The sequence below is a fragment of the Carcharodon carcharias genome, chromosome 3 (assembly GCF_017639515.1).
Source record: "Carcharodon carcharias isolate sCarCar2 chromosome 3, sCarCar2.pri, whole genome shotgun sequence".
NCBI classification, from domain to species: domain Eukaryota; kingdom Metazoa; phylum Chordata; class Chondrichthyes; order Lamniformes; family Lamnidae; genus Carcharodon; species Carcharodon carcharias.
The window spans coordinates 170,465,807-170,480,073 of NC_054469.1; the positions used below are offsets into that span (position 1 = coordinate 170,465,807).

The 14,267-nt window shown below is 41.5% G+C and overlaps 1 protein-coding gene across 1 annotated transcript in view; it reads right to left on the reverse strand.

Moving 5' to 3' along the window:
* Positions 1-421: 421 nt before the first annotated feature.
* LOC121275689 (1-aminocyclopropane-1-carboxylate synthase-like protein 1) overlaps positions 422-14,267 on the reverse strand; it is a 50,944-nt gene continuing 37,098 nt past the window's right edge. The window contains exons 11-14 of the mRNA XM_041183249.1: positions 13,970-14,111; positions 13,740-13,882; positions 7,527-7,680; positions 422-1,236 (exon numbers count right to left, since the gene is read on the reverse strand). Of these exons, the coding sequence (XP_041039183.1) occupies positions 1,025-1,236; positions 7,527-7,680; positions 13,740-13,882; positions 13,970-14,111 (651 nt within the window). The 3' untranslated portion in view covers positions 422-1,024. The remainder of the gene's footprint in view (positions 1,237-7,526; positions 7,681-13,739; positions 13,883-13,969; positions 14,112-14,267) is intronic.

Genomic DNA, 14,267 nt, shown 5'->3' on the forward strand with positions numbered 1-14,267 from the left:
CAGCAGCGACTCCCAAACCTGCAAACCTCACCACTTAGAAGGACAAAGGTAGCAGAAAAATGGGAATACGGAAACCTTCAACTCACATCGCTGTTTCTTCATCATGGTTAAGTTAAAATCCTGGAACTCCCTGCCTAACAACAGTGAAGGAACACTTTTGCCACATGGATGGACTGCAGTAGTGCAAGAAGGCAGCCCATCAAGGTCATTGACTGGCCTTGCCAGTGAAGCCATTTTTTAAAAATGCTGTTTAATTAGGTAGCATCCACAACAATGCAAACTCTGCATCTTTTGGTTAAAGATCTCATGTAATGGTCTTTCTTGGACCATACTTTAAGAAATAATTTGGAATTTTATAGAGTTCAAGCAAGTTTCAATACAACCTTTACAAAAGGTTAAAAAAAACTTATTATTTCAAACATTTAAAATACAAATGATTTAATAGAAGATCACAATGCTGAACAGCAGGTTCTGCTTATTTTTAATTTACTTTATTTACATATCCCTGCTGCACAGGCCACAGGTTCAAGACTAGGGAGAAAAAGGTGAAAAGTGTAAATTTCACAAAGAAGGCAAAGCAAAACATCTTCAAATCTCTAAACCACTGTTTCTTTCCAAACTTACAAATAAATCAAACCCAACTCAGTTTCACTGTTTACATCAGTGACACTGGGTGTATTGTCTTATAAATGTTATTTTAACACTGGCATTTACCAGTTGAAAATAGTGATACTGATGTAACAACAATGCTGATGGGAAAATACATAATTGTAAATACACAATAATAGTATTTGCATTTAATGCCATTCATGATGATATGGTTCCGATCAATAACTTAGCACATATTCCATTCTACCTGCACAGATCCTAAGCAAATATTACTCTAATTGTTCAGTTAGGGAAGGGAAAAAAATCTTGAACTACTCTTTTGCAAAAGCTTTTCTTTCACGTCAAGAAAGCACATGTGCTTGCTTCTAAACTATTAGCTGCACATATAATTAACTAAATGCACGTAGGCAATCCCTTAACTTGTTGCAGAAGAGAAAGTGGTCATATTAACCATTGTCTTCCTTTGTGCTGCTGATGTTCTTTGTAACAACTGTACTGTATTGTCTGAAAAATCGTTGTTTGAATTTATCTCGACAGAATCCACAGATGGAGCCACCTCTTTCAGTACATTCAAAGGAATTGCTTCTGATGCATAAGATTGTAATACCATCTTCAGCCTCTGAATCCCTGCAAATTAGAAAAGCCTAGAATTAGATTCAACTTTTGTCAGGGCACCTACATATTTGCAGTATCTCAATATGTTCCTTTATTTACCAGGGGATCCTCAAAACAAAGGCAACAGATCAGGGCCAGGAAATTTCAAGTCCATTAAATCAACTTCATTTATAAGAATGTTTAAAAGGATCATTAGAAACACGATGTATGCCAGCTTGGCAAAAAATAAATTACTAGTGATTCACAACTTGGTTTCTGGAAAAGGTGCTTTTTTCCAAACCAATCTGGCTGAATTCTTCGAGGAGATTACTTGGTCAATGGATGAAGGCAGCCCTTTAGGCATTATGGCCAAGAAACTGGATCATCTGCAGGCAATGCATGAAGCATCCATCAATAAGGATAGCAGGTGGACCAAGGCAGTCTGCTTGACTCATTTGCTCATTATTGGCTAACTGCAATATCTAATTAATATTACATAAAAGTTAAAACTTACCTTAGAGGTGGCAGCTTCCAATGATCTCTTGAAAAAAAATGCTGGTTTGACTGCCATGAGCCTGAAGGAACGGACCACAGCATGCAACTGAATTTTGCAAAGGGGACTTTAAATAGGTACAAATCACCTTGTTCTGGACACATGCACAACAGCTTTTACAAATATGGCAGATGGCTATAGTATAAGGGTCTGGTGTACATAGGGCAAGGTGAGACTGAGTACACTACCGCCCACATAGTGATGACAAATGACCCTAGCCCTAGAGTTAGTGTGGTGTTGGCCAGAGGTGTGTTCAGACCTAGAGATGAAAGTAGATCCATGCCTCTACCATCTACTTTATATATGTACATAGCTACAAGTAGTTAATAAAGACTTGCTGTTGTCATACTGAAGACTAGGAAGACTTCTTTAACCAACACGTTCTGCAACCAACACCATCCCAACATGGTGTCAGCTTGGAATCACAAACCCTTAATCTCACAAGAATGCTGAAAAAACTAAGTGTTATGACCACAACTGATGTTATTCGCTGAGCAAGCCAAATCTCAGAGGGGAACTTGTCTCACTGATCATAACCTTTTTTTCCCCATTTTGAAAACTAGCAGAAAACTACTGATCCCAGAAGCATAGAATTCCAGTAACACTTCTGGGATTTTAAAATTAAAGATTTACTAACAAGAAGAAAAAACTTAAGCACACAAGATTAAAATTACACAGTTAAAACAGTTTTTCAAAACATTTCACCTCCCAAAGGAAAACCCACTTGTCAGAACACACTACTTGGCAACAGCTCCCTTTTAGATTTTTAACCATAAAAATTCAGTAATATTACCCAAGGCAAAAACTGCTGTTACTTTAGTAAAGTATACCACATGACTTCTCACTCTCTTCCACTCTGCTGTGGAAATCCAAGAAAGTTCAGAAACAGGCTGCTTTCTGAAGACAAAAACTCTTCTGGCTTGAAACTCAATGGCTGCTTCAAATTCACAACTTTCACACCTTCTCCCAGCACAGATCTGGTCTCAGGACATCTCCCCCAGGCAGCCACACAACTCAACTCAACATCTTTCCTCAAATATCCTTTTTCCCCTTCATCTTCAATTCCATTGTCCTCAGCACAGCTTTGAATTCAACTTTTCCAAAATATAAAAATCTTTCATGTTTTCCTATTGCCTCTACTTTTGGGTCAAATAAAACGTAATAGCCTTACCTCGTTTACTTATGAAACCTTTGAAAGTTGTAAAAGTCATTTACTCCCCTTTGAAATTTAACAGCTGAAAAGTCAAGTCTCTACCTATCTCTTAAAGCAAATTTCTTAACATAACCAATTTACTTATAAACCCACTTTACCATATTTTCTCATTACAAATGCATGCATGCATCCATTCCCCTTCATCTCTCAGTTCCCAAAGACAAGCTGTCTTTACTAACTTTCCCACAGTTTAATTAATCATGGGCACACACACACATACACACACAAACCCTTCCTTACAGAATACCACCACATTCCTAAAAATATTTTAAAAATAACATCCATCTTCACACTAAGAAAAAGAAAATGTTCAGCAGATTCTTAACTGAAAGAAGATTCTAACTGAACCTACAGATGCTGAGAAAATTCACCAGAAAAAGCTCCAGCCAGAAGAACCTGGAAGCTAAAGGCAGAAGTTTTACTGCAATAGAAGACTCCATAGTATCTCCCTTGGAAGTCAAGCTTCAGCACACAGTGTCCAGAGTTGCAAAAGTGAACTAAATCTTTTTCACTTGAGGCTGCAGCCAGTTCTGAGACATCCCTTTTACTAATTTAGTCAGAAGTGCCATTGAACGAAAGTCATTTCGAATCCCGATTCCCTGACTCTGAGCCTCAACAAGTGGCTTTAGAGTTGAAGAAAATTAATAATTAACTTACTCAACTCTCAGGAATCTCAACCATCCGAATCCTTAAACAGCAAGCCGGTGGTTAATTTAAACGCCTCACTACTCACAACACTACATTGCTGAAGCATGCCATCGCCATTTTGCAAAGCTCGCAAAACCGGCAAGCATGAGAAATCTATTGTGCTGCAGTGAACGGCGATGCCATTTTTGAAGCCTGTAAGCTTTATTCCGCTTTGGGAGCAAGAGAAGTCCGACTCCCGGTCGTTGACATGATCCTGGAACCACAGAAGTATGGCAGCAAACAAATCTTTGAGCTGATGTATGTCATCCGTAACCAGCCTTTCTCTCTCGTGAACAGGAATGCCTGCGTAGCACACGAACATACATATGAAATAGGGGCAAAAGTAGACCATTCAGCCCTTCGAGCCTGTTCCGCCATTCAATAAGATCATGGTTGATCTGTTTGCGCTTCAAGTTCTACATTTCCATCTACCCCCGATATCCTTTGATTCCCTTGCTTAACAAGAAACTACCTGCCTTAAAAATATTCAGTGACCCCTCTTTCATTGCCTTCTGAAGCAGTGTGTTCCAAGTCACACAACCCTCTGAGAAAAAAATCCTCCTCATTCACAGTGCCCCTAGTTCTGGACTAACCCACAAAACATCTTTTCCACGTCCATCTTGTCAAGACCATTCAGGGTCTCATATACTTCAATCAAGTCACCCCTCACTCTTCTAAATTCCAGTGGAAACAAGCCCAGCCTGTCCAACCTATCCTCATAAGACAATCCGCTCATTCCAGGTATCAATCTAGTAAACCTCCTCTGAACCACCTTCAACGCATTTGCATCCTTCCTTAAATATGGAGACCAAAGCTGCACATAGTCTCACCAATGCCCTGTATAACTGAAGCACAACATCTTTACTTTTATGTACAATTTCTCTCATAATGAAGGATAGCATTCCATTAGCCCTCTTCATTATGTGCTGAATCTGGATCTCCTCCAGATGGCAGTGGATGTCAAGACTACCACTATCATTGGCCAGCCAAAACAACACGGCCCTGAGTACTCGAACACTAAAGAGTATTCAGAATTCAATTTCACCTTCCATCTCTCTTCACAGAGCAGTTCTGTCCATTATCGTTGCAGGCTCTGGAAAGCCCCCAACATAACTCCACTGGAAGCGGTACCAGAGAACAACTGGCAGTCTGAGCAGGTTCCACCTCCAACTATGACGATGGTGCTGCTGGTCAACACGGCAACCACTGCAACCTCCAGCAAGCATGCCACAACCACAAGAGATGCTGAAACCTTGTAGCAGTCTTGCACCAGTGACAACAAAAAGCAGAGGTGAGTGCCACCACATTCCTAAAAATATTTTAAAAATAACATCCATCTTCACACTAAGAAAAAGAAAATGTTCAGCAGATTCTTAACTGAAAGAAGATTCCAACTGAACCTACAGATGCTGAGAAAATTCAGCAGAAAAAGCACCACTAAATCTTCTTCTCACCTCAGGGGCGCTCTTCCTCAGCCTCAGAGAACTTCCTGCCAGCCTACATGGAGAAAGAAGAAAAAGTGCCATGGAGACAAAAACCATCTTCATCCACTCTGCAAGAAACAACCAATAATAACAGCCACCAAGGACCTATTCAACAGCCAAACCGGCCAGGTGTAGTTCCACATGAAACAATAGAAGATACGGATGAAAGGATACCTAAGTGTGAGTCCAACATCCAAGCAAACAACAGGAACCAAAGTTAACAGAGCCTACCACTCTTCTGGCAGAGCAGCGAATGAGGTGTGGAAGGGTTATAAGGCCTCCATACTGCCTGAAAATCTAACTTCAAGTAATAAAAGGGGGGAAATGGGGTTGGGAGAATGTTGTTAATGCTAATACTACAATAGCAATAATGTTGGAATAGCATTAAGGTTGTAACAATAAGGTAAATGCATAAGACTTATAACAATGCAAGACTTGAAGTTAACTAATGTAACTCCATATCCATGGGATAAAGGCTTGCTGGGAAGTGCAGTATAAGGGGCTGGTATACATAGGGTTAATGTGGGACTGAGTACAATACCATCCACATGGTGATGTAAGAAGGCACACGCCCCTAGACCTAGAGTTAGTGTGGTGTTGGCCAGAGATGTGTTAAGACCTAGAGATGGAGAAAGCTCCATACCTGTACCCTTTACTGTATACCCTTTACCATATATATGTATATAGTTACAAGCAGTTAATAAAGACTTGCTGTTATCATACTGAAGACGACAAAGACTTCTTTAACAGACATTCTGCAACCAACACCATCCCAACAGTGGCGTACTTCCGAGGTGCAATGAGCAGTGCTTACTGCCCAACATATTGGGACCATTAGACATCAGTTTTACACCTGAAAAGTGAGCACAGTATGATCAAATTTCTAGGCCTATATATTTGGATTTCTGTAAAAGACTTTGACAAGGTCCCATACAATAGGTATTCATGGGATACAAGAGTTCTGTAGGATTGTAAGGAAAATCATTGTTCAGATATGGAATTGGGTGTATTCTCAAAGACAGAAGGTTGTCATAAAACAGTACAGATGCTGTGTGGATACCAGTTACTTGTGAAGTCAGAGGACAGGGGCATAGCTCAGGATAAGGGGCCAATCATTTAGGACTGAGATGAGGAGAAATTTCTTCAGAGGGTTATGAATATTTGAAATTCTCTATTCCAGAGGGTTGTGAATGCTCTACCATTGAATATATTCAAGGCTGGGATTGATAGATTTTTGGTCCCTCACGGAATCAGGGAACATAGGAAGTGGGAGGGAAAGTGGAGCTGAGGCAGATCAGCCATGATCATGCTGAATGTGGAGCAGGCTGGGGTAGCCATATGTCTAATCCTGCTCCAATTTCTTATGTTAATATAATGTTATGCATATAGGCTGGACTAAAAACAAGATTTGTATACCTTGCAGAATGGAGGGAGTGGTTGAAGTAAATACTATAGATGCATTTAAGGGAAAGCTAGGCCAGCAAGAGGGAGAAGGGATTGGAGGGTTACAATGATAGATTTAGATGAGAAAAGGCAGGAGGAGGCTCAAGTGCAGCATAAACACCAACATGGACTGGGTGGGCTGAACAGCCTGTTCCTGTGGCATACATCCTTCTGCAATCCTGTATAAAATGTAAGATTAAGAATAAGCCTCAGGATACTCAGACTATCTCGATAACGAAACTCATTATAAAGGTGTTAACATTTATCTGCAGTACCAATTACACCTGTTAGTGGCACTCCCAAAGACATTTCATTGTTAAATGCCACACAACATTATCCACCAAAAGGATACCATAAAATATGTTGTATTGACACTAAAAAGTTTTAGTATGCGCAGTCTGGTCAACATGTGCATGGGTGTACCATTTTGAGACACTGTTTTGGTGAGCAGCAGCCATACTGGGGGAGGAAAATTAAGGATGCCAAAGTTGTGCAATGAATTTTGAAAGCAAACCATAATTTTTTTAATGAAATGCTACTTTAACGTTTTCAAATTTCTTTTCATCCCACCCAACTCATGGACTGTTCTCTGTGGCAACAAAACATGTCAATCCATCATCACTCTGCTACTCAACCTATCTCCCCATCCTTTCTCCTTTCCCCCTCACTCCTTTGCTCCCCACTCCTCACCTCTGACTTGCTCTCCCTGCCCTTTGAAATGAGAAAAGGAATGTTAATGTTTGGATGTAGATCCTTTGCCGGAAATAGAAAATTATCAAATGCCTTTATGGAATTGAACAAGATCAAGGAGAGGTCAAACAGGCAAATACCAGAAATCAGACCTACTATTATCAAAGAGGTAGCTAATGGGTTTTGTTTTCAAAGGAAATTTCAAGGCTCGATGTTCTAAAAGTAATGAATACATTGTTTAAGTGCTGCCTACCCAAACGTATCCTATCAGCAGAGTCTGAAAACACCAGTCTAAACCACCCAGGCTCGCAACAGTCAAAAGCTATGCCAGGATTTATGTAGAGTTTTCCAGCGATGAGTTTCCACCAGAGTTCCATCTCAGCTTCTGAAGTCTGAGTTCTCAGGAACTGCAAAAAGAGTTCAAAGTAATCAATTTATTATGAATAATCCAATAAAAACTAAGTTTTCAAAAGTACAGCAAATTCCAACATGTTCTGTTCGCAATCTTCCCCTCCTCATTATACTGTTAATACATTCCATCTCAATGCTGGGGATTCCTACAAAACAAAAATCAATGTTCTCTGTGTTAGCTATGTGGAAGGTGTTCAAGGCACCTCAGGCTAAAAATTAGCCTACCCTTTTTTCAGGCACAGTGTTACAATTCATGACCTGCCATGCCAGTTCTGTTGGAGATGGGCAGCATGTAAATTTGGTGCTGACATCTAATTGTCATGATTGTAAGGCAAAGCAGAGCATCTGCTACGTGGCCTCTGCACTCAGCAGGGGACAAACCAGTGCTGTGCTAATAGCATGTGGTGCAGCCAACCAGCCCTCCTTAAAGGGAAACAGCACTGAATAATATTGAGAAAGGAGATATGGCTGTGAAAGCGGGTTTTAGTAAACACCTTGTCAAACACCAGGAGAGAAAAGGAAAGCAACGAAGGTGAACAAGGCAAATATAATATTGCTTCAGCTTAAAATATGGAAAATGGAAGACCAGGGCAGAGAGAGGGTTCCATAATGACAGATGCAGTGCTGGAGGCATTAGTGATGGAAATGGGCAGAAGGAAAGGTCCCATGGTTCATTAGGGGGCCACTCAGAAGGGAGTGAGAGCAGGTAGCCAAGGAGGTCAACTCCTAGAGTCTGGATCTGAAGACCTGGCAGCAGTGCCATAAGAAGTCTAATGGCCTCACATACACAGTCAGGATCAGTGAATGCACCCTCATATGGCATTTCCTATCCACTATAACACCAGCTGCTTACTCTGCTCAAAGCATCATATCCCCACTCACCCAGCAGCACTCACAATCATAGTCATAGAGTCGTTGTGTCATGCAACAAGGCACTCAAGACTCTTACCCAATATCTAGATGCTCCACCTCACCCTCACAACTACCAATACCAGTCTCACATCCACCTTTAATAGCCTCCACATACCTGCAGCTACTTAGCAATAGGAGGCAGATCACCTAAACATAGCACTAGAAAATCATTGATATTCTGCCCTTTCTCTTGCAGGGCAGGTTGGGACACAAAAGAAGGGAGCAGAACAGAACCAGCAAATGATAAGGACACCCACATCTTCTGAGCCTTACGGTGGAAGTGGCTCTCAGCATCATGGCACTGGTTGCGACAAGGCCCGTGGCATTCAGTGTCATTGAGAACATTGAGCCTGACAGCATCTGCCAACATATGCTTCTTAACTCACAGTTCATCTTCATCCTGATATCTGGCATGCTGAGCAAACTGCTGATGGTGTGACCATGGGTCCCACCCTACCTCCTTACCACACAAGCCTTCCCCTTCTGACTTTTGCTCTCAGACATTCAATAACTGCAACCCACCCAGCCACAGCAACACAAAAAGGAAGAAAGAGCCAGCAATGAGCACAGCACTGATGAAAAGACCTCATCATTTGATATGACACTTGGTGCCACCAGCTCAGACAATAGTGCTTCGTTTAACTTGGATTCCAATTTAGAAATGGGATCAGCACGTGGTGAATCACCAGGCCAGGTAAAAGGATAGTTTGTTTGCCAGCGCCCTAAAAGGTGAGGCTCTACTGCACAGGATTCAGGTGAGAACCTCAATGGGATGGCATACAAGGCAGCACTGAATGAGGATGTACAGCAAGATGCTGGTTCTATTTTCTGGCCTGTCAGAGAGCATGGAGGGGTCTTGCTCAAAGTTGGCAGAGGGCAATGCATAGAGCTTGCCTTCTCTGCATTCTCTGTTCCATCTCCCTGATGTGCTACAAACGCAGAGACACTGCCGCTGTTGACCCCAGTTGCAGCCTTTGAGTGGACAGATCAGCTAATTCTCTGTTGTCCCTTTGAGGATGCATGAACCCAAACTGGCAAATCCAGGAACTCACTACAACACCTCCAAAAGCACTCCAGACTTCTTCCGGATGTTTTGCAATAACAGAAGTTCTTCAAAATTACTTATCTGCAAGCTGGGTGTCTGACCCTTTAAATAGAATGGGCTTAGAGCCTAACTTGTAGCTCAGTGCTTATCCTGTGTAGAGTGATACACAAATTCATTATCTGGATCGGCTTGGCCCAAATCAGGCATTTAGTTATCACAAGCTGTATGAAGACTGGATGGTGCTCCTTCTGAGGCTTCCATCACATGCTGGGAACACCCATGTGGGTGCCCGTCTCACGAGGGCGTGCAGTGTGAGCCACGCTGAAACAAAAGGGAAATCGGCTTCCAAAGTGCTATTGGAAGCAGTGCAAGAGATGAAATTCGTACCACTCAACTTCACTTCTCCTGAGGTACCAATTTTGCACTCCAATTCATTCAGCATCCCAGCTGAAAGCTGGCAAAATTTCATCGAAGCTACAAAGTACAATCATACTGAAAGGGTGGAATTTTACAGTCCCTTCTGCCCGCGAGATCTTCAGGTACTATTAAAGTCAATAGGCTTGTGAACAGCTCGCCACATTTTCTGGCCCCAGCCCTACCCTTACCACAACAGGGCGGCAAAATTCCTCCAAAATTACACCATTTTGATTACAGGTAACTGACTCTGTAAATCACAGTTTTGGAGGCACCTTGGTTGGGTTATACACACCACACATTTTAATCACACCAGCTTCACAAAACTCACTTTTATGTGTTCTGTAAAGAACATATCTTTTTATTTCTGTTGGACTGTGGTTTAAAATTACAATGTTTGAAGGACATATCTACTGGAACAGTATAAGGGACATATACAATGTTGCTGTCCTGGAACAGAGTGTGCCATGAAAGACAGGATGGTGCAGAGAAGGATTCCAGTCTAATGGGGAACTGCTTGGCAACGACGTTTTAACTGGTTCCTGACCAGGTGACCAGGTTTTGCGTGAGAGCAGTGCAGCAGAATGGCTCCTTGCCTGAAAGGAAAGAGATCCAAAACTTCTGTCTTTTGTGTGTGTAAGATCCCAGTGATTCTACAATAATAGCCAGCTGGCCTTTTCTCCTCATTTCTCTATAACCTGCTCTCTCTCTGAAAACCCCTGTCAAGAGGAAAAGGGGAAAACCATCATCAGAGACATTAAAAGGCAAGTGCTCAATCTGTGAAAAAATACTGAAAGTGCTGGAAGACCACCTCATGTCATCAACAATGAACTGTAAGGAATTTGAAAGATATCGATCAAAATCAACCCATCGAATCCTGTACTCTGGAACTGGTGCTATTGAGCTGTTTTATCCCATCCTTAAAACCCATGTTTGTGTGTGTCTTATGTGTCTTGTATGTGTGTATAGGGGTTTAAGAAGGGGTAGAGCTTAGGTTATAGAGTTAGAAATTAGCAGTTCATATTTCTTTCTTTTACCACTGGTTAAAGACAATTTGTTCAATAAAGTTATTTACTGATTAAGTTTACAAACCTGGTGCTTATATTCTGTTAATCTAAATTAAACAATTAGGTGGGTTGATCAAACTTTTCACATTTGTCAAGGTTCAGAAAGCAGTGGGGACATTGCAGCGAACTATCCCCAGTGAGACATGACAAAGTTTGGGGGCTTGACAGAGATATTTTGGAACAATGATGATTTGCGTGGAGATTTAGTAAGTAATAAAAGCTTTCAAAAATAAGATGGCAATGGAAACTGCTAAAGCTTTCCTGCAAGTGGAACAGGCATCCCTGATTATTTTACAAGGGATTCCAAAAGCTACGTTAATCGAATTGGCTAGTAAATTAAGAGTAGCATTCCCCGCCAAAGCTAGAAAGGCAGAGATAATCGAAGAGATAGCACAGCATTTAAAACTGGAAGGAATACCTGAGAGGTTGAGTTCTCCAAGAGGTGGTTCATTGGAATGGGCTCAAAGTCAGTTGCGAACAAAAAGACTTGAGCTAGAGGTAGAAGAAAGAGAAAAAGCATTTCAAAGGGAGTTGGAAATGGCAAGGTCAGATGGGCAGGAAAGAGGAAAAGAGAGAGATAGAGAATTCCATCTTCAAATACCGACGGTGTTCTGGTGTAGGTGAGGCAGGACTTATTTCCAGATCAGAACCCAGTGGAGAGATGTTTAAATTTGTACAAGCTCTTCCAAGGTTTGAGGAAAGGGATGTTGAAGCATTATTTCATTTGAAAAGATAACTAAATAGATGAACTGGCCAAAGGAAAACTGACTTTTGCCCATGCAGAGCGAATTGACAGTTACAGCACAGGAAATTTATGTTTCACTGTCAGTCGAGGTTTCTAAGGATTATGATGTGGTGAAAAAGGCCTTTTTGAGTGCATATGAGTTGGTCCCTGAAGCATACAGACAAAAGTTTCAAAATTTAAGGAAATAGCCTGGGCAAACTTGCACTGAATTTGAAAGGGTTAAGCAAAGTAGGTTTGACAGGTGGATACGAGCATTAAGAGTTGAAACTACCTATGAAGTTCTGAGAGAGACCATTCTCATGGAAGAACTTAGTCCATTTGGATCGATCTATGGTAATGAAATAAGAGGTCCATTAAAAGTGATTAAGGAAAAGTTCCTAAAGCAGAAAGACGAATCCTCCATGTTGGATTACGTGTCCATGTTTCTAGAAAGACTCACAGGAGCAAGCAAAGTATACACAAGCATTTGAAAATTTCTCAAGCAAAAATGAATAAATGGGCAGACAAACATGCTACAACTAGAATATTCCAAGCAGGAGATGAAGTATTGGTATTATTGCCTTTGCAGGGTGAACCCCACGCCTTCTAAAGCTATGTTGTTAATCTTCTTTAGTCCCTTTTACAGGATAGAAGGAAAACTGTCAGCCCATTACACCTGTGCCAGCTCTCTGGGAGCTATCCATTTGCTCTTAATCCTTAATTTTTCTACAAATTTCATGTTTGTTCCAGTCAAGTTCTTACAAATTTTAATGACAAATGTTCTTCTCTTTCCCACACTCCCTATCATCTCAATGTTATACTGGCACTTTCTAGCCCGAATCTTATGTTCATCGGGCATGTGCGATTGACAGGCCCAGAAGTGAAGGTGAAATGCGCTTCTACCCGCGATCGGCCTCCGAACGCAATTTCACGCTGGATGGCCAGTTAACTGCCAGCCAGCCTGAAATGCGCGTTGAGAAAGACTCAGTGCTGCCGGGGTGTGCAGGAAGAGGGTAGGCACCAAGAGAAGGGAGGGTGTGCGCTTGTGCTCCCTGAAAGCTGACGGTTGCTGTGGAGTTGCCTCAGGGAGCTGCAGTAATTTAAAAATGAAATGAGCTCATTAACTGCTGCAAACTGTAACGATACTGTAAATCAAGCACCTGGCAGCAGATTACATAGCAGATCATCACTCAAATGCCTTCTTTTATTTTATTTAACCCGGACTTTTCATCCCACCCTCGATGTAGTTTGTATTGAAAACGTGAAGGCTGGCTGGCAGTTTGGCCAGACCGCCAATTGTAAAAGTCGCCAGACCATGTAAAATCACTGACAAATGGCTCCTTAATGGGCTTAATTGCCTGCTTCATTGTCGGCAGGCAGATCCACTGTCTCGCGTGCGTCTGCCAACCATAATGTTGTGTGCGAGCGCCTGACATCTTCTCACACAATTTCATGCAATTCCGGGTCGGGCGTGCGCCTGCAGCAACAGTGTTAAATTCTGGCCTCTATAACCCCGGCCCTCCCAAATTCACCTTTACATTCTCCGGCACTCAGCACAGCTCTCTTCCCCAAGTGCTTCTATTATTCCCCTTATTACTCCAAGTACTGAACATTGGAGCACATTTTGGCTGGGAATTATCACAACTTCCCTAACTGTGCAGCTGCAATCAGTCACATGGAGCAGCAGCAGAAAATAGAAAGGAAAAATGGAACCAGGGACTACACTGGGAAGATAGCAAGTCCTGACAGTGGTATTCCAACTATGCATATTGGATAGTCCAAGTTCACAAGCTGGATGCAGCCTGCAGGTCATAGTCTGGATATCCCCTCGTCCATGACAAGTTGTTTAAGGGTATCCAAAAATAAATAAGTGAAATAAACCTTCATATTTACTTTTCTAAAATCTGCCCAAACAAATAATCCTGCTGAGCTTCGAAGAACTGGAATCCCAAGAGCAGCTAAACCATCAACGATAATATGGTGTGCTTCTTTCAGACGTCTTCGGCTTGTTGACAGAAATGTTTTTTCTATCCACTCTGTACAAAAGAATAAAACAATGTTTGTTTGTGGATTTCCAAAAGACAAAAGGCATTTTTTTTGTTTTATAGGTTTATTTGACATACCTCTATCAGCAATTAGCTGACTAAGAATGAACTGAATTGGACCTGGACATCCATGGAAACTGGCCAGTTGATTAAGAGCAGAACGGATCTCTCTGCTCCTTGAATGCAAAACTGCAACCCGAATCCCACACATGGTAAAGTCCTTCAGCGGAAGGACAATAAAAAGTTGAATAAAATTATACTTAGGACAACTACATTGCTTAAATATAAATTAAAAATTATATCAACTTCAGAGCAATGACAAGCCTAAATCAGACAGTGACATCAATTCAATAAAATACAACAGCCCTACCCCAAA